This window comes from Eupeodes corollae, chromosome 1 (assembly GCF_945859685.1).
Source record: "Eupeodes corollae chromosome 1, idEupCoro1.1, whole genome shotgun sequence".
Classification (NCBI taxonomy): Eukaryota; Metazoa; Arthropoda; class Insecta; order Diptera; family Syrphidae; genus Eupeodes; species Eupeodes corollae.
In genome coordinates this window covers 121128224-121155996 of record NC_079147.1, presented here as the reverse complement: position 1 = coordinate 121155996, position 27773 = coordinate 121128224, and the positions used below count along the sequence as shown (strand labels likewise).

Here is a 27773-nt window from a genome sequence, read left to right as displayed (position 1 = left end):
ACCAACTTGATTTATCGAAAAAAGTTAAGGATATCAATTTTGAGGGTATGTTTGGTCATAAAGGTACTTTAGCTGTCTTTAAACACTCAAACGGAAGTTAGATTATATGGTTAGCTACGCATCATTGGTAAACAACAATTATGAAGAGTTCAGATTGAATGATCTTTACATCGACCAATTAAAATGTCTTATTTGTTACTGGACTACAAGCTGCTGAAGATTCTGAAATTTAAACAAGATTATTAACATCAATATGAAAAAAAGCTAAAAGTATTACACTAAACAAATTAATTTCTGAAGGATACAGCGATGTTTTAACAAACCCTACAAAACACCGTCTTTATGAATTTGATATCTTACCATCTGTAACAAACAATTCAATGGCACCTGATATTCAGGGTCAACAAACATCACAATTAGCCTTTGAGCATGCTGATACAAGAGATTTTATTCAACCACAAATTCTATCAAATTCACGCTCCAGCCGGAATGTTCAATCTACTCGTTAAACAGTTCCTAGAGTTTCAAAACATGAAGCTAGATGAAGAGAAAGAGTTGTCCGTTCTCCAGTAAGGACTTCAATATATTTTATATAAAAGGGGACGTGTTGGCAATATAGAAAAACACTGTTCAAGTAAAGACTTGTTATATTCAAATCAATGAAGTAGCTAAGAAAATGTATAGGAAATGTATGAGCATATCATAAATTATTTTTTAGATTAGATTGTAAGCTTGTTAAAAAAAAAACTGTTTTTTAAATATATTACAAAAGCAAAACTTCTCGGTAAATTTATGTAAATAGGGAGGAAAACCACTTCAAATGCATGGCATCAAATATGGTTTCGACAGACGTGTAGGTAGCCACATTTGTTCTTTAGAGGTCACCGAAAACTTGCAACTTTGATACCAACTGTTTTTCTTTCACACCAAAAATTAAACCTCAACTCCTAGACAATTAGCAAATATTTTCAGTTTGAAGGCTTGCGAAGATTTACAAAATATTAAAACAGATTTGTGATTATGATTTTATACAAAAAAATCCTACTAATTAAAATCCAATTCATGGGTTGATGTTTTAAACTTTAGCACAAGGTTTAATAAGACAGGGTGTTTAAAAGTTTAGGTTAAATCTTTATTTTTAGATTTTGTCTTTAAAATAATGTATGCACAGGTTGATTACAAACAAAACGCTATTAAATATTTTATCAGGAAATGAAAGTTGTTATATAATTTTGTAATTATTAATTTGAACATATATACAAATAGTACAAAAAGCCTCCGTACAGCAGCTTTCTTTTTGTTGATTCTGAGATAAATTTTTATTTTTATATTTACTATAACAATATATTAAAAGCCGATTTTTGAAAATTAAAATCACAATTTTTTTAAAACATAGTAAAAAGGTGAAGGTAGAAACTATTTTTTTTATTGTTACCACTTGGGTTTTTACATTTACTCCTATTACTTATTTCACAAAAGACTACAATTAGGCTGATGTACGGAGACTTTTTGGACTATGCGTATATATATAAATATTTGAAGATGTCGCTGCTAAGTATAAAACCTTATATCTAAAATGAATGTCTGATTTTATTTAACATTGTTAAATATTAATATATTATGTAGGTATGTTGTGCATATATAACAAATATAAATTTAAAATAAAAAATCTAGTCTGGCTGTCTTTGCTTAAATCCGTCGGTTAAGCAGTGCTCTTTCCGTGCAATGTATTATTCTTCTTCAGTGAATTTATTCGCAATGTTACTAAATGGAAGTTTAAATGAAGACACTCAACATAAAATGTTCTAATATCTCAACAAAAAAAAACTATATTTCGCACATTACTAAATGAACAAATGTTCTATGAAGTTAATTATGGAAGGACGTTATTTCTATAACAAATAAAATAAAATATTTTTTAAAAATTAAGACATATTTCTCATTTACAACTATTATACTGAGCAACAAGCAGTGGTGATAAAATGTTCTCATACGTTTTCTGTTGCCATTCTTGTGGTACGGATCTGGTCGAACTAATCGATTTTACAATCTTCGTCGATTTTTCTTTATACTTTTGTTTACATTTCAGTTCTAGTATTATTTTATGTTTTTTTAGTTGAATGTTCCTGATATTTGACTCTGATTATATTTAATGTATGATTAATGAGAACTTCACACTATCTGTCATACAACACCATAAATAGCTTTTGTTTGAAATACGATTATTTGACCGCTCATACAAAACCAAGATTTATATAAACAACATTATACAGAAGTAATCCAAGCAATGAAAAACGTTAATTTTTGTTGAAAAATTATTTGTTAGTTATAAGCAGCAATAATTAACGTTATATTAATTTAAGGACCTAAATGCATACATTTTTTTGTTGTTGAAATAATTGAATGATCAATATTGTCCTTCAATAGTACCCAACATAAGATTTGTGAAACTTCAAAACAATTTGGATCGGCTAAGGTAATTGTTGAAAAATGACAGTCAAAATAATGAAATTTGAAATATGTAAGGTGATAGTCAAATTACTAGCAGACGCTAACAGTAACGAACGAAGTTTTATTATTTACCTTTTTTAGTTTGAAATTTTTTAGTTTAAAAAAAAAACCGAAAAAATTAAAGCCATTAAATAATCATACACAGGCGGAAAGCTCGATGATAGTCAATTTGACTATAAAAAATGTGATAGTCATTCTTCACCTTAGCCGATTCCACCAATGGTTTCGATTATTAACTTCTCATAGGGACTTATTGTTGGTACCCGTGGCACGATGGTTAGTGCGTGGACTGTCATGCGAGAGGTCTTGGGTTCGACTCCTACCTGTGCCAACTAGTTTCATTCACGGGTACTGCCTCTTGCGAGGAATTGACAAATTCTTCAAGAGTAATTCTTGTCATGAAAAGTGTTTTCTTAAATTAGCCATTCGGATTTATAAACTCTAGGTCCCTTCCATCCCTGCAATTACTCGCACACAGGAATGGTTGAGTTATATAAGTCATTAGGTTTTCTAAGGACTGTTGCGCCATCTAATGTATTTATTTATTTAGGGACTTATTGTAATCGGCACGATTTATCGAATTGAAAATGTTGACATTCTCGACGTTTCCAAATGCCCAGAATCCAAAACAAAGATTTTTAGAGATATGTCGGTGTGTGCGTATGCACGTTCGTACGTCCGTTCGGGAAGCTTTTTTCGTCGTCCTTATCTCAAGAACCAGTAGAGATATCGACGTCAAGTAAATTGTGTTATATATGTACATAGATAATAACACTGAAACATACAGAAAGAATTCTCAGAACAAATGGTTCTTTTACCATAGCAATTAAAAAAAAAGAGGCTGGGATGCGACCTACAATAATAACTTCCCATCCCGTATGTCGATTTGTCTTGTCTCAAACTTAAACAAAATGTTTTTGACAATACTTTGTGTGAAATAAATAATTTTACGTAAGTCAATATATTTCTTTGTTCTGCTAATACTTGAGTCGAGAACCAGAGAATAGAGAATAACAAAAACAATATCCGCAGTATGAATACTACCGATAAAAGCTAAAGTAGAGTCTTACTATGGATGGGTTTTTGACATTTATATGAGACTCGAATGGATCTTATGCGATTCATGTTGGTACGATTGATATTGCATTTGTGTCTCGATGGCTGTGTTCGTTGAGTTGTTGTGCATTTGTAACCATGTGTTTTCCATTGGGGAGAAAATAAATCTGTTACTGTTCATATTATTGAGTTTTGTTAATAAAATGGACTAACTAGGCTTATTTTGCAATAAAAAAGATAAAGATTTAGCTCAGTTTAGATTAAATAAATCTTTTTGGTTCCACCGCTCAAGAAGATTTAAAAATGATTAAGTTTTACAGCACTTTCTAAAATGCAAATGGTGTTTCGATGTTTCTTATGTAGTGAAAGTGAGATAGTTTGATTCGTGTTAAACAAAGAACTGATTAGTTCAGTACCATATAAGAATATGCTACCTACTGCATGTGCAATTTTGTTTTAAATATGATTAAAACAAAACTATATTTTTTGTACACAAACATGCAAATAAATAGACCATAATGCATTATCTGTAAAACCAATTCCTCCACACAGGTTTTTCTTCACAAATTTTGACTTGACTCCGATCGCCGACCGGAATCAAGCCGAATCAAGCTCATTTTAACTCGATTTAGGTATATAAAGAAATGAGGTGAGCTTCAAGCTCGCTTCAATGCCACATGTTAATGTAGTAGTCTGCGGATAAACCCCCTCCTTGAAGCAACTGTTAAATGAACTTTTATTGTATAGAATCTCTTTATTTCCAGATGTTTTCTTACCATTTCTTCTTGAAAATTGTTATAAGTTTTATTTATAGATGGGTTTTCTATTTACGGGTGGTTATTGTTGACAGTCAAAACAACTTAATTTAATCTATGTAAGGTGATAGTCAAATTGATCACTTAGGAGCTATCTCGAAAAAAGTTTTATAGTCATTTTCCAACGAATATGTCGTTTCCAAACAGAGCTACCAGACGCTTACACAAACTTTTCTTATAACAATATCTTACGTAAACAATTGGCCTGCTGCCAAAAAATTATCTTCCAATTAATGCAACTTTAAAGGAAAGTTGACTGGAAAGTTAGTCAAGAAAAATCTCCCTAACTATCAAGTTAAGTTAACTTCTGTCAAAATGACAGTTGATAATGTTTTTTCAAACAACTGAAATCTAAACTTTATTACTCTATGATCCATTTATTTTCTGAACAGCTGTATTTAATGCTTTCTATATAAGGTTTCGTAATTAATTTTTAAGAGAAGTAAGTAACATTTCTTAACAATACAAAACCGTGATACGACTTGTAGCTTGCCTCAGGAGTGTTTTGTAGAGACTAATGTTTTTGGTGGTTTTTGAACTATGAACTTAAAGTAGAGATTTGTGAAATAAAATTTCTGAATTTGAAATTCATGACACTTGAAAAACTAACTAGTTGCCTTGGTCAAATTTACGTTCATAGAATGAAGTTGACTGCAAATAAAGTCCCTTATGTCTGAACCTGCCCAATGAAATCATTTAGAAGTCAAATCACAACTCTTAACACTTTTGCGTTTTATTTTTTGTAGATTTTAATTTTTATGAAAAAACTGACTGTATTATTTTTATAAAAATTTGTTTGTATTGTTATTTAAACTTTCTTTTTAAATGTCGAAAATTATATTTTTTATAAGTTGCAACTAGTTCGAACCCAATATCTTAAATTTTTAAAATCGATAAGTAAGACGAGAATCAATTTTTATCAAGTTATAGTGGTGTTATTTTTGGGATTTTATTTTTTATAAAAAAAAATGTCAATTCGAATTTTATCAAAATTTTACCAGATGTCAAAAACGTTATTCTTCGTTGCATAGTATTATATTATAGGAAAAACATTTTTTATTAGTAAAATATTCGAGACAATTTTTGTTTAAGTTTTTTTGTTTTATACATAAAAAAAGTTAATTGATTTTTTTTAATTATATAAGCTTGTTATAATATAAAATTCAATGCGAGTCACTAGCGTTATTGGTTCGTGAGTCAAAGAAATATATTGGCTTCAAATTATTTATCTCACACAAAGTATGATTTTATTTTAAGTTTGAGACAAGTGATCAGTGTGAGTCGCATCTCACTCATTTTTAATTATACAAATCAATGCCAAAATTGAATTGTTAAATTGTACTTATAAATATGATCAGCCTGTGCATACATATATTTAAAAAAAAATAAAAGTTTGCCTACATAATAAAACTTACATTATTTGTTGTTTCAAAAAGGATATCGTAGGTTGAATTCCGTCAAACTGCATATCAGTTGAGTTGCAGTCTGAGTTCCTGTCTTGGGTATCCATTGCCGCACGCAAATGCACATTATAATCGGGAGAGTTTCCATGATGGGCTGTAGACAACAGAGCCGGATGCATCATTGTTGGTGGATGTGATAATGAAGGCGAATCTCTACTTTCTAAAATACCACCAAGACCTGGTGGACTGGACGACATTTTCATATGATGCATTTGTGCTGCGGCAGGTGCTATGTGTGAACTTCCATGCGGCCCATGATGAGGATTAAAGAACGGACTGTATGGTGAAAATACTTGGGATTCATGAAGCGAAGGATTTGGAATTGCTACGGATGTAGGTAAGGTTACTGACATCATCGGTGGTGCTGGTGGGTGGTATGAATTTGGTAGCGGTGAAGAGTTTTTTGAGGCAGTCGTACTTGTCGGTGCCACACTGATATTACTGTTATTAACAGATTGTGTTTGAATATTAAAGGTATTTTGTTGGCAGCTCGGATTTTGTAAGAAATTTGAATCTGGTGTAAGGTTGTGGGTAATGTTAGAACCTACATTACCGTCTTGTGCCAATATTCGACTAACAGTTCGGGGAGTTATCCGAGTATCAGTAACTTTGTGACGTTTTTTCTTCGGTGTTACCACTAGACTTAGTGCCTCGTTTTGTTCTACATTGTGTTCCCTTGGTTCAGGCATGCAGAAGGGATTCAATGAATTTGTTAGTGGCATACTACCACTTCCACCTATCCCAATTGAATTGTACAGTGATACTGATGCCGCAGAACTCATATTTTGAGGTGTTTTTGGTGCCTGGAATATAGCCGCTGAGGGCGAAGATTTTAAATGAGACGGCTGTAAATTATTACTACTACAACTTTTATTTGATTGACTAAGTGTGCAATTCATGCCTGTAACATGGTGATCTTGCATTCCTATCCCTGATGATGAAGAGAAAACTAATTTGGCACTGTTTATTTTTGGCCCCGCAATATGAATGCTACAATTGTTCTTGCCATTGGAATTTGTTAAATGGTTCGTAAGAACTAAAATAGACGGATGACTACTGATTGTAGAACTAATATTGCAGAGACTACTATTAGTAGGAATTGTTTGTTTTGTATTTGAATTAAGAATTAAACTATTACCTGATTGACTGCTGATCAAATTGCTCACTGAAGTATTAACTAAAGCTGCTGAAACAATCGGTACAGAACTAGAAGATAATTGGTCTGTTGCTTTCGTTCGGGGTGACTTTCTGTCAAGAATATGGGAAGCCATCATTAAGTCTTTATTTAATTGATCTGCCGCTGCTGCAACTGATTGAGATTGCTTGTTGAAGAGTCGACGCTGGTGCACAAAACGTGTAACAATTGTATCTACCAGAGCAGATAAAGATGTTGTTATTTCAGACTTGAGAATATCCGCTAGGCCTTCTAGATCAGAACCTGACATTTTCACTGTTGAAGAAGAATGTGATCGAAGCATGTTGAACCTTTCAGAAATTTCAGACTTTATTGTTGATTGAGCGGTTGTATTCGGATGCACTTCCTGCGGTTGTTGAGGTCGTTGTGGCGAAGGTGAAGGGAGTAAATGGTTACCCAGTGAAGTAGCAGATTGCGATTCTAACAGTTGAACATCTGTCTGTATTCTGTGCTGCTGGGCTACTCGCAGTTGATTTTGTTGCCTTAGGTTTTGTTGTTGTGTTTCTTTTTGTCTAAGAAGTGCTTCCTTTTGTTCTTGCTCGAACCTTATTTGAATTTCATGCTGTTTTTGTTGATGTTCTTTTATCTGTTGCTGGAACTGTTGATGCCTTTCATGTTGTTCAGCCGTTTCTTTAGCTATTCGGACTTCGTGTTCTAGTAAAAAGTGTTGTCCTAAGTACATCGCAGCTGCATTACTTATGGTGGGATGGGTCGCATGAGCGTTTTGAACTTCAGGAACATGTTGTTTGTTTTGAAGCAATGAGTTTTTCTGTGAATGTTCAGCTGTTGGACTATGGATCTTTGCAGTAATCATTTTGCTCATTATTTGAGCCAGCATTGGAGGAGTATTCCCAATTGATGGCCTTACAGGCGCATGTTTTTTTGGCTTTCGAGAATATAAGAGTGGTGAAACTGATAAAGGCCGCAGAAGGGGTGTGGTGTGAGTTGAATTTGTAAGCGATAAAGGTGGCGATATCGCACTATTGTTACCAAAATTGTCTATACTGTCACTAGCCGTATCATCGACTTCTTGGCATTCAGACTCTTGCTCGATTCGTGAGCATAATTGCACATATTTTTGCTGCATTTCAGCTAGTTGCTCTTGCATTGTTCTTAATTGTGACTTCAATGCATTTTTTTGTACCCTTTTTTGTTGAATTTGAGGTGATTCAATATCTTCCTCTTCTTCTTCTTCAAGAATTAAGCTTTGCATGTTTAATCCGAAATTTAAACCTGCAGCAGCAGCCGCATATCTGTCCATGGCATGTTGTTGTGGTTGATAAAGTTTTCGTTTTTTACAGCCATTTACTTGCAAATTCATTTGGTGACAAGAGGACGGACTAGATTGCATTGAAGAAATAATATTTTCAACCCGTGCTCGTTTCATATCCAAAATAACAGGCTTAAGCAGTCTGCCTGATTTTTTTCCCATTAATTCACCTTCTTTCGTACGTTCTTCAACATTGTCTTCCTTTACACAATCAATCATAATTTCATTTATGTCACAGTTGCTTGGAGACCCCATTGATTCTATATCGGACCTTGAACTCAAAACCATTAATTCTTCTTCAAGTAAAGCATCTGCTTCTTTTTTAGTGACAATATCGTCAATTAAGGAATGGCAGTCCGACTGCAAAACTAGTTGCGGCTGTTGCATTTCACAAAAAGTGAGGTCATCCGTTTCTTCAGAAACTGCAACTTGCTCTTCCTCGCTTTCTATACATTTCCTCTGTCTTAAACTGTTTTTAATAACTCGCACACAACTTTTACTTTTATTATTAGATTCCGGGTTGGAGTTGCTAATTTCATTTAAAATACTTGTGGGTGATATTGATGTGTTAGGCTCAGATTTGATTTGAACATCAGAACAGCTTTCTAACGTCTGCACAAGCTGATCAACACCACCAATCAAATGACTGATTGCTCTGTTGCTGCAAGAATGTGATATACTTTTCGACTCATTGCTTACTCCTGCATTTTCTCCTGATTCATTTTCACAGATAAAATTCCTGTTAGTACTATCATGACTATTATTATTCTTATTTTTATTTGCTTTATTATTATTAATATTGGTATTATTACAATTATTATTGGCATTATTATTATTATTATTGGTATTATTATCATTTTTATTATTATTACTACTACTATTATTATGATTATTTTTAGTTCTTATTCTATTATTACTATAACTATTTTTATTATTTCTATTTTGATTGTTATTATTATTATTACCGTTATTGTTATGATTACTACTATTGTTGTTATTATTATTGCTAGTATTATTATTATTGTTATTCTTATTATCATTATAATTATTATTATTGTTATTATTATTATTGGTTGCACTTTTATTCTTACTTTTACTAATAAAACTATTGTTGTCTTCATAAACAGGATCAACAGAACCACCAGTCGTGTTTTGTTTTAGGTTTTCACTATTAGCGTGTTTATTTATAACAGATCTTAATTCTTGATCTAATGCAATCAAATCTTTTTTACCTTGTAGAATATTGCGGAGCATATGGTGAGCTAAATTATTTTCGTGTTGCGTCTGTTGTTGATTAGCAACTGCGTCTAATTGTGGATTCGTTGATACTGATAGGCTTTTATTCAAACTGCCACAATCTTCGTTTTGTTTTTCATTTGTATCTACGGGCGCTAAATTTGAAGAAATAGGGTCATTATTGTTATTGTTTAAAACACTACCACCAATACCACTAGCTCCACCACGACCACGTTCAATCTGAATACCACTGTGCTTCATACAGTTGTTATTTATTACGTTTGAAGAATTGAAGCTTGATTTTATGCTAGCACTTATTAAATCTACACTTGTTGCCGATTCCATTGCAGCTGTTAATATTGCATTATCTATTAAAGATGATGGTAGTCCACCTGTAGCATCTTGAGCTTGTTTCATTTGCCGGTCTAAAATTTCATTTAACATTTTAACTGATCCGAAACCGTTTGTACCGAATAAACTACCAACAAATTGTGACGATTGCGATTGATTTAAAAGAGTCCCATAAAAACCAGCTGCTCCCGTAGACGCACTACTCAGGAAAGAAGACGGACGGAAACTAAAGGTAGGTATTGAAGAATAACTACTGTTCCTTTGCTCACCGCCGGGCACGCGTTGTCGATGGCACTTTTTGTTGATTATAAATCTGCTACTATTACTTGTTATACTACTGCTATTGCTGTTGCTGTTGCTTATAAACAATGAATTAATTCCAGCGCCAATGACATTTTTTTCAGAACTATTTCTGTTAATAAGTAACTTATCATACAACCCAAAGCACTGTGTATCCTCCTCTGATGACATCATAAGACGAAACTCTCTTTATTGGCCTACCCACCACTTTTTCAATGAAAAGTGGGGATAGTATGTTCTCCTTCTCTTTCCTTATGTTTAATTTGTGTATGCGAGGCATGAGGAGGGGAATGCTTCTCGTACTGTATTTTTCTTTAAATTCATGAATTCCATTTAAAAGTATAATTGTAAAATAAACACACGAAAAAAGACGAGACGTGTTGTTGGTTGGTCAAGTAGTAATATAACTGTGTTGTTTTGCTTCCCTCTCCTACTGTTAGAAGAGTTAAGCAACATTGGTGTAACGATTTTATTTGTATGTGTGCATTATTTCAAAATATGAATATATATAAGTTTGAGATGGGGTAGTTATGTATTTACATTAATATTTCCTGATTATATACCGACTACATAAAGCACAACTTAAGCACCCGACCCGATAAAAAACAAACACAAATAACTCTGATACTTTATATATATAGAAGTCAATAAATAATAGTGATGCATTTTTTTCTATTGTGTAATATATGCTTCTCGAAAATATTACAGTCAATGCCTTTTGGCGAATTTCTCCTCCGCAGCAACACGCAATTTTCGCCGGGGGTTCCTACATGCGACCTGGCGAAGTTTTTAACCAGCTGTTTAATCCTTTCCACACTCATAAGACTGCTGGTTTATTGCATTATTTCATTTTTTCGTCTGCTCCTGTTTTAATAATAAAATAAAAACAATTAGATACATTAACACTTTTTATAGTGGAGTACAAACACATGTACATAGATATAATTTTTATAATGTTATACAATTGCATAAACTATACACATTTATTCAAAATTAGATACAAATAAATTAATAGATATGAATATGTATACCTACTTCTTTTGCGTTCAAAGTAAACTTTATCTTACGTATTTGGGTGAACATAAGTCGCAGCAAACGTACATCAAAAAATAAATCATAAATATACCAGGAAAGTGAAAAAATTGTCGAAAAATAATTGACTTCTGAATTATATTAATGCCTTTTTCTTCGATAATTTAATGACTCACGTTTTATTAGAAAGATCTTATTTTAAATACAAAAATTCCTTGTATGCACTCATATTTATTAAGTAAAATTACTGAGAAATGAGAATACAAATGTCCTTAACTAGTTACATATCCTACGTAAGATGTTGGTTGTGTTTTATTACCTATGTACATATGTATGTACATATGTATGTTTCACGAGATTTCATTAATATTTTTGTTCAGTTCCAGTGAACAAAATCAGAACATTAAGACAATTTTTTTCGGGGGTAGGTAGGTACATATTAGTCTTCTTTATGTTGTTATTCACAGGGATGGTTTGTTTGTGATAATATAAATAACCTTCTCATTTGTAGATATTAAAACGAGAAGCTACATTCTTATTATGTACGTACCTATCAATAATTATTTTATTAAGGAAAATAATAATAATTCAATTTATAACATTCTAGAATGCACATATGTATGTGTTTCTTAAAATCTGATGAAAGTAAAGATCATTATTTATTCGTTTTGATAGTGCAGATCTGGGATTCCTAAGCTTTACTTCCAGCCAGAATCATATAAAGAGGGAAACCACCTTTTAAATTGTGGTTATTTTTCATACGAATACTTCTAAGACTTGGTGAAATTCCATAATTCTTGACAGTTTTTTCGAAAAGTTTTGGCAACAATTTTGCAAAATTATCTCTTGATTGCTTCCCATTCTTCCATTACAATTAATTTAAGAACTTTTTTTCTAAACCACTTTTTTCCAGCTAATACTTTTCTTTTCTGTCCACAAATCTTAAGAATAAAATCAGATAATTTTGTTTTAATATTCTAACCCTTGTTGTAACGGTTTATCCATTTTGCGGTTTCAAAAGTATACGGCTATAATTTGACTTCTGTCAAACTTAGTTGTGAAACCATATTTTTTAGTTGAAAGTCTGATATTTACTAAAATGGATCCATTAACTATCGCATAACGCAATAGTGATTCTAATAATCGTAAATCGGTCAAAAAAATTTGAAGAGACTGGATTAATTACAGATATTGTAAGGCATATGCATCATAGTTTCGCTCGTACGTGGACGATCGAGGGGGGGTCATATGAGCCATAAGCTTATACGGTTAAGTTGTACAAGTAAAAAATTGTTAGCAATTTAACGACATTCACCATTGCTGTCAAAAGCAACTAAAATTTTGTTTTGACGCAATTTAGAATTTGAAAAAAACTTTAGTCATGCTTTAAATTGAATTAAATTAAATGATGCCTTCAATTACATCTTATTTTTTTAGGCACATACATAGCGAAGTGGTAGAAAAGTCAAAAAAGTGAATCCCCTATTCCGTCCGTATGTATGTACCTATGTCTAGACTGGCCCCTACATACTAAACCATTGTGTTGATTGAAATTAAGGTTTTGAACCGATTACGTAAAGCGTTTTTATTTGGGACATAAAGGAACTACATACATATACCTATATAATGGCTAGTTTTCATTCGTGATTTTATTCAAACATGATATTACGATGGTAGAGAAGTCGGAAAAAGTGGGTCCCGCGATTCCGTCTGGTCTGTTTTCTCTGCCTGTCCACGCTCCTGCAGCCTAAACCATTGGGTCGATTGAGTTCAAACTTGTAAGTTAAGGTTTTGAGCAGATTTGCGTTAGGCATTTTTATGATCAAAACTAACAGTGGCGCCCATACAATTTTTTTGATCAAAAAACGAAAATTCGAAATTTCTCAAAAACAAACCGATAGTTTTTTTTTAATTTTATCTAAAATTTTATTTTTAAACATGGCTTCTTTTAAAAAGAAAAACATATTTATGTATTGCTCAGGAAAGGTATCGCCCATAGAACCGCTATTTCGTTTTTTAATTTGCTCAGCAACTTATGAACTGATTTCAATATTTGTTTTTTGAATAAGCTCTTAAATTCCTTAAGGGCATGTCTCATGTAAAAAAAATTGATTGGTGCTTTGCGCTAAGCTTTGTAGCGTCCACATTTTTTTTTAAATATTTGAACGAAATAAACGGGTTTTGATAGTACCCGTGGCATGATGGTTTGTGCGTTGGACTGTCATGCAAGGGGTCTTGGGTTCAATCCCTGCCTGTGTCACCTTAATTTAAAAAAATTAATTTTCGCGGGTACTGCCTCTTGCGAGGAATTGACAAATCTTTCAAGAGTAATTCTTGTCATGAAAAAGTGCTTTCTCAAACTAGCCGTTCGGATTCGGCATAAAATTGTAGGTCCCCTCCATTCCTGACAACATTACACAGGAATGGTTGAGAGTTGTAAGTCACTAGGCCCTGGTTCACAACGGACTGTTGCGCCACCATATTTGATATTTGAAACGGGTTTTGATTGAAAATATATTGGCTAAATATTTATAAAGGAATACAAAATTTAAAACCATTTTTTTTGTTCCTTAACAGGACTAGAATCACTAAAAAATCATTAAATTCAATTAGTTACTTGCGAAAAGCAATTGGGCAGTCTGTTAAATATAATTTTTTATTTTTTTTATATTTTTTTCAAAAAAAAATAAATTTTTATAAATAGCACCGATTTTGTTTTTTTTAAATTTATTTATTTATTCCAAGAAAAATTGCAGAAAACTATGAAAAATAGGGAAAATTTGTAGTGTAGAATAGGTGCAATATTTGATAAAACTTCCAAAGTATAACAGCCATCTAAGTCAATTCAAATTATTTTCAAATTCTAAAGATATTGCAGATATTTGCTTTTTAATTTTTTTTAATAGTTATATGTAGTTACTTTTTTAGAAAAAAAAATGCAAAATGCATTCATTTTTTCCAATATTTTTTGCGAATTCATGGTGAATTGATTTTTTTTTAGTTTTAACTTTTTTTTTATAAAAAGCAATATAGGTATGTCGCAACATAATTAAAAATGCATTTTAATATAACAACATTTGTGGTGCAATTGTGAGGGATTGGGAGTTTATATAATTCCAAAATATTTTTTTATTTTTGTTTGGCATTATATTTATTCTATTTAAAAAATTAAACAGTTCTTGCGTCCACTATTTATTTAATTAAATTTTTATGAAAGAGGTCTATTTTCCATTTTTAACAACAAATTTTTGTGTAAACGCACACAATGAAGTTTTTAGTTCCCAAGAATGCCACTGCAATATCAGCGCTTAGGAAGAGAATTCTTTGCAAAAGAATTTCGCCCGCCCATTCTCTCTCAGATTTTTTTTTTTTTTTTTGGTCTCATTGCTTACTTAGTTTTTTATTCTTTGTTTTGTAGGCTTGCGGTATACAATACCAGAAAATATAAAAAAAAAACTTTTCTTAGAAATATTTTTTTGTTTCTAGTATTTGGTATGATGTAAGGTCATGGAATAGTGATTTGGGTGTTACGTAGTCAATCGTATAAGCAGAATTTGACTTTTGGTTCAACTTTCGGCAAGTTTTGTGGTTGCACATTGTAGTGTGGGTTAATAGATATTGTAGGTATCGTGAATTCGCTGTCAAATATTTTTTCTTGATTTTTTTTGCGTACTATCTGGGCATTGCATTTTTTTTGTGATTTTGTTCATGGTCAGCTGCTTTCCTTAAAGGAAAAGGCAGAAGTCATATAAAAATTGAAGGTAGGTATGTATGTCCTTTTTTTTCAACGCGTATATAATACCTACCAACTTGATGGAATTTCACTGTCACTTTGCATGGTGGGATCGTTTTTTGATTGAATATTGTGTAATACATCTCTATGTACGTTAAAATAACCACTTGTCACGAAAAAATTCTCAAAAAAGAGGCTGTGATGCGACCCACACTGATAACTTTCCATCCCGTCTGTCGATTTGTCTTGCTTAAAAGTTTGTCTTTATGTACTCGTATCAATTTTTACCAAATTTGCATACTATTTTTTGTAGATTTTATTTTTTATGAAAAAACGGGCTGTTGGAATTTTATATAAAAATTACTGAATATCGAAAACAATATTTTCGGTGAAATAAAATAAGTTTGAAGCCAATATTTTTAATTTTTGCAAAGCTATTTAAGTCGAAAGTAAATTTTCACCAAGTTTTAGCATTGTTTTTTTTTATAAAAAAAAAACGGTCAATTCGCCTTTTTTTCAAAATTTTATCAGACGTTAAAAACATTAGTCTTCATTGCACAAAATTGTTTTAGAGATGAAATCATATTTTAGTCGTAAAATTTTGGAGGTGACAAATTTTTTTTCAGGTTTTTTGATTTATAAAAAAAAACCGTTGAATTTATTTTTTCAAAAAATATACTTCTTTGATATCACGTTACAATATATTATATAAAATTTAATTCAAGTCTCTAGCGTTTTGGTTTCGTAAGATATTTAGGGTTAACCAAAATGTTCACCTTTTTTCAAACTGCTATGGTAAAAAAAAACCACCCACGCAATTTTTTTGAGAGCCCTTTCTGCATCTTTTTGCCTTATTATGTGTATAACAAAATTTATTTGAAATCGATATCTCTTCCAGTTCTTGAGCTATGGACAACGAAAAAAACGTCACATGCACGCATATATCTTTCTAAAAATCATTTATTTCGACTCTAGGGACCTTGAAACGTCGAGAAATGTCAAAATTTTCAATTTGACAAATCGGACCCATTACAATAACTTCCTATGGGAAGTTAAAAATATTAAAACAATAGGCATTTTCAATAATACGAAAATGTCGACCAACAAAAGAAATTCAAGAAAAAAACATCTCCATCGATAACATAATACCCACTTGCTTTATAAAATTCGAACCATATGCAAAAGACAACAACAAATCTACCTAATTAGACACACAAAAAAAACTGGTTTATCATGCAACGTTGTTCATCCATATATCTTGTTGTGTGAATGTGTATATCTATTTCTTATTTCTTTGATTGGCTGCTTGAGTGCTTGTGCGGAAATATATCCCTCGCTCTGAGAGACAAAAAAGATCAAGAGGCAAATATAGAGTAATTGGAAATTCAAATTTTGAATTTGATAATGAAGAGAGTAACGTTCTTTCACTAATACCACAGATAATAAATATACAGATGTCTCACCCTTATGGCGAGAAATGACATATGAAACTGAAATCAACCAAAAAAAGAGCTTTTTCAAAAAGTTCAACACATTCACTAAATGAATACACGAAAGCTATGTTGCTCGTCTTCTTTCCTATGAATGAAAACTAAGGCAAGGAAAAATCTGAAATCATTTTTGTATGTTCTTTTCCTCTCATAATCCTAATGCACAGTAACACATAATACACCAAGATCATTCTTCACAAATGAAAACAAAACTGTTTTATTTTGATTTTTTGTGGTGTGGTGTGGCTGGTGGTGATGCGTTGAAAATAGGTGTAGGAGTGTTGATCGCTTGTCGACGACGAAAAAAAAAATATTTACAGTTGTCTTTGGAAATAGAAACAAAGCTAGGACAAGGTTGTCTTTATAGCTCGAGTTCTTATAATCGCCCTAAATATCTCACGAACCAATAACGCTAGAGACTTCAATTAAATTTTATAGGTATTATATATTGTAACGTCTATGTAAGGAAGATGGATGGGGCAAGTGTAATACAAGTTGATCTATGAGAAAATTGAAACCGCAGGACGAACGTTTGCGATAAAATAAGTTTCGCAAAAGTCTTGGTGTTTTGATTTATACCTTCCATTAAATCGATTTCTCTTTCGAGAGGATTCTTTTCATCAGACCAAAGCCTTTTTTTAAGTCGACTAATTTTCAAATCGGACAATTGACAAATCGGACCCATTACAATAACTTCCTATGGGAAGTTAAAATTAGAAAACACAGAAACCAAATCATCTGTACATTCACTTGCCCCTACTTGCCCCCACAATATTTTCATATAGCAATACACAAGCAACTTCTTCTATTCTCCTTACCGGACACCTAACAATCGACATTCACAAAATATAAACATACAAAGGATCCAACATCCAACATTATCACAATATCACCCCTTTCTTATTTTACGCACCAAAACGCGCATAAAAAAGATATACCTACATTTGTTTGCAACGGACCAAACTTTGTTTTTGTATTCGTTGGCAAACAAAACGACAAATGAGAAGAGAAAAGTTTCTAAAACGAAAAAAATGTGCAAGGCGAAAAGAGCTTTCTCAGCTTTATTTTTAAAAGCTCTTGTCTGTTAAGAGAAAAAAAATGTTTCATTTTTTCTGCTGGGATGAGACATCTGTATAAATTTATTATCTGTGGTATTAGTAACATAGTAAAGTTCTTGCGTTGAGAAATATACCAAATTTATTATCTGTGCTAATACATTCAAATACAGTTACATGAGTTCTGAGTTCGCTTCTGCGGGAGACATACCCTTAACAATATTTGATTATCAAAAGTGCAATTATTTATTGCTTGGATTTTTAAAAAAATATTGATTTCAAAAGTCTATATCTCAAAAACGGTTCAACGTTTTTTTACGAAATTCATATGTAGAGCGTATATTTACAATTACTAAACAACTGCATACAAAAAATATTTTTAAAACTAAATTGAAAAATTTTATATATAAAAAATTAATTTAAAAAAACCGCTCTAACGATTTAAAAAAAAAATTTAAAATGAAGGGTTTTTTCATTTATAAAATTTCATCTAAATTTTTGAAGATAAACTTATTTTTCAGGTAGAATTTTAAATATTAAAATAGTTTTTTTTTTAAATTATTTTAACTGTACTAAATGTAACCCCTGTACTCCCATCTCACCAGATCAAATCCTGTGCATGAGCCCGAAAGAGCGCATTATTTTGACAACATTTTAATTATATTTCTATCTTTTATCCAAATTTATGCATTTGGTACATATTTATGTATTTGCATCGTATTAACGAATATGATATGTTTAATCAACAATCTTTTTTAAAGTGTCTATCAAGAAGTATTATCCTGGTACCTTTGTATATATGATTTTAAAATATTATTCCTTAAGAATAAGGTTGTTTCACACATATTTTACTTGCCTTCACCTATATAAAAGAATAAATACTTAGTACGAGTTAAAGAAACCGGGCCAGAACGAGTTTATGTATTTTTTAGCATTCCTTCATTATCATAAACATGTCTTTATCTATCTCTCTACATAAAGCCGAGCACACCAATCAACTATTATTTATTTGTTTTAGACACCTACCTAACTACACAACAAAAAGGCGATCAATTTACAATTTGAACATACATGTTTTTCCTCTTTCCAATCTTCAGTTAATTTACTTTCCATCCTTGTTCTCTTAACATAAAATTAAAATAAAGCTATCTAAGGGAGAACGATTTAGTTGAATACACAAACAATTGTTTTCGTTAAGAATGCTTACATGTATTTTCCATTTCCGGGATGAGTTGTCCTAGAATGAGTTGTGTTTTTGGACGAATCGCGAGGTTTGTTTTAGAAATCAAATAACATTTAAATCTTTGAAGATAAACTTATTTTACATTGAAATTTTTAAATCTTATAAAGGTACTTTTTTAAACAGATTCTTTGCATACAGGAGCAAGTTCGTGCGGCCCAGTTGTGCATTTTATTTTTAATTGTTTCAATACGAAAAATAACAGCAGTCCCCATAAAAATATTTTGGTTAAAAATCGAAAATAGATAGATTTTTTTTTAAACTTTCTCTAAATCTTCTTTGGCTTCTTTCTATAAAAAAACATATTTTGGTATTGCTACAGAAGCGTACCCTTTATGAAACCATTATTGTGTTTTTTAAGTTAACTCAAACTAATGGACCGATTTCAATAATCTCTCCTCGCTACAAGCTCTTGTCGATGATCAAAAATGTCATAATTTTTTTTTTGATTTAAAAAAAAAAATATATTTTTTTCTTACAAAATTTGATATCTCAGAAGGGGTGAACATTTTTTGACGAAATTTAAATGTAAAATGTATATTTATAAGCACTTTATTTAGTGGTTACCAAAAATTAGCAACTTCTAGCGACTAAGTCACGCATTTTATGTTTTTTAAGATATTTTTTCTGTTAAATACAGAAACTTAAACTAAAGAAATCTACTTTTTAAAGTGAATTGGCTTTAGATGCTCTAGAACTGAGATTTAAACACGAATTTCAAGTATACTCGTATAAATGTCCCAAAAACAGCAAAAATTACACTTTAGTAAAGCTAATCGAAAAACGCAATGAACGTTTCATATTTATTAGTATAAAAGCTTTGAATCTCTTGGGAACTGAAGTATCCTCCCAGTTTGTTTTTATTTTATATTCAGAGAACTTATGTACTTAAATGCACCTGTTTCCTTAAATCCAAGAACGAAACATTTTTCTCTCTACAAATTGTAAATTTTGTTGCATTATTTTAGATCAAAATATTTTCTAGCATCAGCTCCAATCTACGACTAAGCAGACTGATAGCGATATTAATAGTAGACTCCCAAAAATGTAGTCCAAAAAAACTACGAAAAAAAAGCAAGAAAATTCTTGATAGTAGATTCTTTCTTATTTTATGAGTTTTTCGTATAAATGGAAATGGAAACAAAAAAGAATATGTTCTCTTTCGAAAAAAAAGATTGTTTCAAAACAATTTCTTACATTTCTGTGTGAAAGCAACAAAAACCCTCTAACTATTGTGCTAGCTCTTAAATATGGCATATTAAGAAAATTGTTGCAATCTTGGAATGCTTTCATATGTAGGGAGAAGTCCAAATTAAATAGTTAGACTGTTTGCGTGCGTCTCTTATACATACTTTCGCAAGTAGTATGAACTACATAAACATTATTTTGTTAAAAAAGATTGCAAGTATTGAAAGTTATGAACAAAATTCTTATAATGATTTTATAATGCAAACAAATTCCTTAAACAAACAAACCAATTACCATTCGAAATCCCAGAAATAATTTTTCGTTTGATTTCGGATTGAAACCTTACTGAACGTTTGTCTTAAATACAAAACAACAGTCCTAAATATAATTCGATATCAAATTCTTCGGGTTTTCAAAAACATGTCCAAACATTTTGGAATGATGTTTAAAACGAGCTGCAGGTTCTTACCTTTCTACAAGTTAACGTGTTAAAAATGAATTAATTCTTGTAACAAATAGTAGTCGCAATTATGCGAAAGTCATTTTAAATAACGAAAAATATTGTTGCTATTTAAAAAAAATGCCTCAAAATTTAAAAGAACAAACTTTTTGCAAAATTATCTCTTGACTACTTCCCATTCTTCCATTACAATTGATTTAAGAACTTTTTTTCTTCTAGCCAATATTTTTCTACTTCTGTCCACAAATCTTAAGAATAAAATCAGATAATTAAGTTGTTTGTATTATTCATCAAAATTTTATTTTAGGTAATATTCTAACCCATTTTACGGTTTCAAAAGTATAGGGCTGGAATTCGACATCTGTCAAACTAAGTTGTTATACCATATTTTTTGATTAGAAGTCTGACATTTATTAAAATGGATCGCTTAACTATCGCACAACGCATACAATTTTTTAAAACCTACTACAGCATATTTCTCACTCGGTGGATGCTTTAATAAAAAAAAAACTATTTGGGGTTCTGAGAATCCTTAAGAAATGGAAGAAGGCCATAACATTCCGGAGGTGTAATTGGACCTAACTTCTTCGAAAATGACGATGAAACGGTTGTCACTGTCAATTCGGAGCGTTATAGTCATATAATAACCTCCTTTTTTGCCAAAACTCCAGAGAATATGGCTTTATTGCAAGAGAGATTTTCTGGCCGCGTCATTTTTCTTCGTGGCAGTATCAACAAGGCCCCAAACGCATGCAATTTGACACCGCTTGTTTTTTTGTGGGCCTAAGACTGTACTTATGCAGATAAACCTTTAACTCTCAAGCACTTAAAAATTAAAATATGTCAGGTTATAACTGAGATACCGCTAAATTTGTGTCGAAAATTACCTTAACATCATCGATAATTGCAACAATTCGCGTGGTTTCCATTTAAATGATGTATTGATTTGCACATATTGTCAACGTTCAAACTTTGTAATTAAATAGAAATTTCATGAGAGAAACATTTTATATGGGCTTTATTTACGTTTAATTTTAAAACCGCAAAATGGATAACCCTTTATCTACCTAGATAGTATATTGATTTTGTTTAAAGTTTACAATGGTTTTTTACCGCACATTTTACAATATAGTGATTAGATACAATGTATCTTTCAGCTAAAATAATATGTAAATAAGTTTTCTAATTTCTCAATAAGGTTTATATAATTTTGTTCCCAGGAAAAAACAATAAAAACCTCCATTTAATGTAAGAATATAATAAAATCTTAAAGCTAATGACGGTATGAAGTGTAACAGGTTAACAGATGAACCAATAAATTAATAAATAAAAATTTTTGAACAATAAGTATGCATAAATATATATTAAATTATATAAATATGTAAATAATTGAATAAATAGAATTAAATAAAATAAATAAATAATGTATAAACAAAAAATAATAACAAGTAAATAAATAAATAAGTAACTAAATAAACAAAAAAATTAACAAAAAAATAAATAAATAAAAAGATACATACATAAATAAACAAATAATCAAAGAAACAAATAAATAAATAATATTTTAATTAATAAATACATGAATTTATAAATCAATTTACATTGATACATAGATATCACAGGTAGGAAAAAAATTGAATTTTCAATTTTGATTATTTAGTTCACTTATCAAATTGTTCTCAACAAGATCAAGTCGATCAAAGAATTTTGTTGTGAGTTTTATTATTCTATCTTCGATCCATTCGACATTGGCCTTTACGTGGATATCTAAGGTGGAATGATGAGAGGGTAGATTGAACATCATTTTTAAATCTTTATTGTGAGCAACTTGTAGTTTTTTTACTTCCCATAGGAAGTTATTGTAATGGGTCCGATTTGTCAAATTGAAAATTTTGACATTTCTCGACGTTTCAAGGTCTCTAGAGTCGAAATAAAAGATTTTTAGAAAGATGCCTGTGTGTGCGTGTGTACGTACGTTCGTACGTTCGTACGTTCGCTACGTTTTTTTCGTCCTCCATAGCTCAAGAACCAGAAGAGATATCAACTTCAAATAAATTTTGATGTACAGATAATAAGGCAGAAAGATGTAGAAAGGGCTCTCAAGAAAATTGCGTGGTCGGTTTTTTTACCATAGCAGTTTGAAAAAAGGTGAAAATTTTGGTTAACCCTAATATCTTACGAACAAAAAACGCTAGAGACTTGAATTAAGTTTTATATAATATATTGTAATGTGATACCAAAATGGTATATTTTTTGAAAAAAATCAATATTACGTTTTTTTTTGTATAAATCAATAAAACTGAAAAAAAAATTGTCACCTCCAAAATTTTACGTTTGAAATATAATTTCATCTCTAAAACAATTTTGTGCAACGAAGAAAAATGTTTTTGACATCTGATAAAATTTTGAGAAAAATCTAATTGACTGTTTTTTTTATAAAACAAAAAAATCTAAAAAAAATGTATAAAAGTTCGTAAAAATTGAATATCGATTCAAATATTTTTTCAAAAACTTGAAATTTAGGCTTCAAGCTTATTTATCTTATGAGAATTATTGTTTTCAACATTTTGAAAATGTTGAGAAAAATCGAATTGACAGTTTTTTTTACAAAAAATAAAAACCTAAAAAAAATGTATAAAAGTTGGTAAAAATTGATTTTCGACTCAAATATCTTTTCAAAACTTTTAGATATTGGCTTTAATTTACTTTTATCTTTCAAAAAATCTTGTTGTCAACATTCAGTTTAAGTTTGAAAAAAATCGAATTAACAGTTTTTTTACAAAAAAATAAAAACCGAAAAAAAATTAACAAAAGTTGGTAAAAATGATTTTCGACTCGAATATCTTTTTAAAACTTTGAGATAATAGCTTGTATCTAATTTTTTCTTATAAGAAATATTGTTTCCAACATGAGGACAAATTTTGAGAAAAATCTAATTGACTGTTTTTTTTTATAAAACATAAAAATTTAAAAAAAATGTATAAAAGTTGGTAAAAATTGATTTTCGACTCAAGTATCTTTTCAAAAATTTGAAACATTGGCTTCAAACTTATTTTATCTAACAAGAAATATTGTTTTCAACATTCGATAAAATTTTGAAAAAAATCGAATTGACAGTTTTTTTTACAAAAAATTTAAAACCTAAAAAAATTTAACAAAAGTTGGTAAAAATTTTCTTTCGACTCAAATATCTTTTCAAAAATTTAAAATATTAGCTTCAAACTTATTTTATTTCACAGAAAATATTGTTTTCTATATTCAGTAATTTTTATATAAAAATTTTCATAAAAAATAAAACGCAAATTTGGTAAAAATTTATCCGAGTACATATAGACAAACTTTTAAGCAAGACAAATCGACAGACGGGATGGGAAGTTATCAGTGTGGGTCGCATCCCAGCCTCTTTTTTATATGAGTTTTAGCTGCGTTTTTTTAACCTTACAAATTATAGTTTTATTCTCGACTGAACGTAAAGACTTCCTATTAATAAAAGGGAACAGCAGTTTGGTTGCTATCTTAACTTTTTTTAGTTATTGTGAAATATGGTGATTAAATGTTAATCTAGAATCAAGAAAAATACCGAGATATTTGCCAAGAAACCGCTCTACCTAAAATTTGTAAATTATTGCTTGGGGGATAACAAGCTTTTCTTTTTCTCGTGAAAAAGATGGCTTGTAACTTGTCAACATTAAGTTTGATTTTCCATCGATTGTAATATTGGTATAATATTCTCATCGCATTATTTATGTTCGTCTCAATGTTGAGACCAAACGTATGAGAAGAAGGTATTGCAGTGTCGTGAGCAAATCTTGCTGCTTCACAGGATGCTAATTTGGGAAAGTCAGAGGTATACAGGTTATACAAGTCGGTCCAAGGACAGATCCTTGAGGGACACCAAAATATTTTTTTCAAAACAATACTATTTACATGTACTTACCATACAATATCTACTTGAAAGAAAACTTTAAACAATTTTACACAGATAAGGTGGAAAATTGAGGGAAATCATTTTATAAATAATACTATTGTGCCAAACTGAGTCGAACGCTTTTTCGATGTCTAAAAATATCATTCCAGTAGACATACCTTGGGTGCGATTGCTTTTAATTAAGTTACTTATACGAAGCACTTGATGAGATGTATTGTGGTATCTCCTGAAACCAAAATGTCAATTTGGATGTAAGTTATTATCACTTATTGTTTTAACAATTTTTTAATTATTTTCTCATATATTTTGCTGATATTACTGAGTAAAGTGATTGGTCTATAACTTTCAGTCTGAACAGAATTTTTGCCGGCTTTAAGAATTGCTATTACCTTATCTATTTTCCAAGTAGCAGGAAAGTATTGCATTTTCCTTAGGAATGTAAGGACGATTATTCGATTTTAGGCAGCATTTTTGAATAAATTTTCTTGATTCAAGTTTGTGTGCAACTGCAGCTACTTCTTCTTGAGTTCAATAATCATCTGGTTTAAGTTTTGAACAGTTGTATCTACCACATGATCTGTTGAAACATCGCCTGGGTATTGTGCTACAGAATGGTTTTGGGAGAAGCTAAGAGCAAGATGTTTATTTTGTATGTACGTACATTTAACAAAATTCAATTTTAATTCATTAGCGAAACATTAAATTTTTTTTGTTTAAAATGCAGTTTTGTTACTAGAATAATTGTCTAAACCCTAGTGCAATCCGTTTTTTAACTACAACATATAGGAAATATATGCCAAGTGTTGTATTTCTAACTTGCTTGAGTTTAAACTTGAAAGTTAAGGTTTTAAGCAGAATCGCCCCAGAAATTTTCTTTGGTTTTTTTTGCCCAACATACGTGGCAATACATTGTGTATTTTTCAAATTTTTGATCTATTATATTTACATCGAAAAAACCAAGTTAAAGGAAAGTAATTAAGAAAAAATGAAAAGATCACAAACGACATCAAAAAGTGAAAAAAACAATTTCTGGACTCTTAATGAACATGTCATATTGAAGATTTATTTGACTCTAAGCAACAGCAAAGGCAGATATAGAAAAAGTGCGAGTTCACATAAGAGCATTATAATTTGGAAATGACGAGGAGTAGTGCTTTCTCTCCATGCGAAACTAGGTGCATTAGAAAAAGAAATGAAACGAATGTTAATCCAAAGAAAACAATTTGATCTTCCGTCTTGAATCCAAAGAACAGATTGATCAATAAGTTGAATTAGAAGAAGTTGTCATCTCTAAAATGATCAGGCAAATAATATCATAGACGATATAAAAGAATTTAAATCATAGAATACAAAATTTAAAAACTTTATTGTCAAACTTTAAACGAAAGAAACACTGTACATTATATTAAAAAAACACAGTAAAAACTTAGAAAGACAAAATCTGAGTTCAAATAGATTATTCGCGGAATATCAGAGCTAGAAGATGTCATCTTCTGCACTTTAGAAAAATGATTAAACGCGAGAAAACAAGTGCTAAAGTTGCCCTGAAAGAGGATACGTTGTGGGTAGGTGGATGTTCTTACATTTGGTACGATTCTGTAAGCGTAAAAAGTAAAACAAATTGTGTTTTTTCATAATTATGTGATTATTTCCATCTCCCTCAGGATTATTCTTAATCATGTTTATCTAAAACCAAGGAAGCAATGGATGACAGCTCGATCACAGACTCAAGATTCAGAACAAATGTCAACAGTGTTTTTGAATGTTTTAATACTGCCAATTGGCTATAGTCAATAGCGCAGGGATAACATGGAGGAAAGAGATTCTAGTTACATAAAATACTTACGATTTTTAGCATACAATGTTGGCGAACCTAATAACAAAATTTTTTACCTGGAATATTTAAAATTTTTATTAGTACCTATTTGATTTAGTTTTTTATTCGAAACTCATGCATTAGAGCTTTCAGCTTGTGTATAAGTTGAGTTCACTTTTGTTTCAAAGATGGAAAGCTCGGTAATTGAATACCTATGGCCTGATTGGAAGAGAATGGTGTAAATTACTTGGAGACTAACAAATTTAAAAAAAGAAATGCAAGGAATAAAAAAAGAAGTATGACGAAAATTTAGCGGTTTTCCGAAGTCGAAGTAAAGATTCAGCCGAGTTGCAGTGTCATTGCAGTCTTAAAGATGGCAAGGCTGGCGGTTTAAATGGTATACTATCTGAGTTCTTTAAAAATAGCACAATTTTGTTTAAGATCTAATTAACAGAAGCGCTTAACATAATGCTCAAATTTGGAACGTTCCCCGATCACTTATTTAAAGCCTTAATAACACCAATCCACAAGAAAGGTGATGGAGAAGACACTAAACATAACAGAGGAATGAATGGTGCCTCAAAATATTCAAAATCGTTCTTTACGACAGACTGAACAGTTGCGTGCATGATGAAAACAAATTCCACCCCTTAAACAATTCAGCCCTAATACTCGCACTTCTAGGAATGCTCATCAGTTTCCCCTCGAGCTCAATTTCGGGCGTACTGTCAAGTATGGAGATTCTTTCTTAAATCGTACATCGAGAATGGGGAATGCTTTGGCCAACTCTGGTTTTCCCTCCCATTTTGATGTTCAGAACTTTAAGACCAATGTGCACCGGTTTTAAATCCTTCCCTATTTTCCTAACGCTCGCACTGTGTTTAAATATAAACATATAAAGGGTACTAATAGCCCCTTGAGTACTTGTGAATTAAAAAAAAAAAAATTTTAAATTGGTTTTCGTAAAGGATATTCCACAGTGCTTCGTTCACTTCTACAGTGGAAATTCGACCAACATAAAAACTGTAGCTTTTAATTCCATCAATAGAAACGCTTTACTTAACAACCTATTCAACCTTTGAGTGTCATATAAATTGCTCAGCATTATTGAAAAACTGTACCAAAACACCATATCAAACATTTGTAATGGAAAAGAAAAATCAAAGACGATTGAAGTGAAGCTAATAGCGACCGACTTAAAATATAGTTTTTAATGCTATTGCCCAAGCTATCCTGTTTAATGGTGCGTAGGTGTGGGGAGTACAGAAGTATGAACTTGTTGAAAGCCTATTACGCTGTTTCTTAAGAAAAATATTGTTTTTGTCGATAAGCGCACCAAATTATATGTATTATTTTTAAACTGGTCTTACATCTCTGTTTATTTCAACCCTTAAGCTGAATGCTGACTACATTGTGCGATTTCTAAATATTTAGGCGCATAGGCTACCGACAAATATAATTGAGTATGCGATTCAAACTAAAAAGCTGGCTGTAAAAGATTGGAACTTGATAGCCGCAGACGGTGGATTGACCCTGAATTAAAGTATGGTTGAATTTAAGAAGATGCTTTACCAAGTAATATCTGTCACTGATGAGAATGAATATCATATTAAAAAAGCTCGCTCATCAACTAG

The 27773-nt window shown here is 31.0% G+C and overlaps 1 protein-coding gene across 5 annotated transcripts in view; it reads right to left on the bottom strand.

Moving 5' to 3' along the window:
- The window catches only part of LOC129942843 (homeobox protein prospero), a 238951-nt gene that overhangs the window by 59479 nt on the left and 151699 nt on the right, over positions 1–27773 (bottom strand). For 3 of the 5 annotated variants that reach the window (XM_056051933.1, XM_056051936.1, XM_056051938.1), the window contains exons 2-3: positions 6984–11061; positions 5798–6776 (exon numbers count right to left, since the gene is read on the bottom strand). In XM_056051933.1, the coding sequence (XP_055907908.1) occupies positions 5798–6776; positions 6984–10371 (4367 nt within the window). In that variant the 5' untranslated portion in view covers positions 10372–11061. The remainder of the gene's footprint in view (positions 1–5797; positions 6777–6983; positions 11062–27773) is intronic. The other 2 variants (XM_056051934.1, XM_056051937.1) reach the window with 2 other exon arrangements.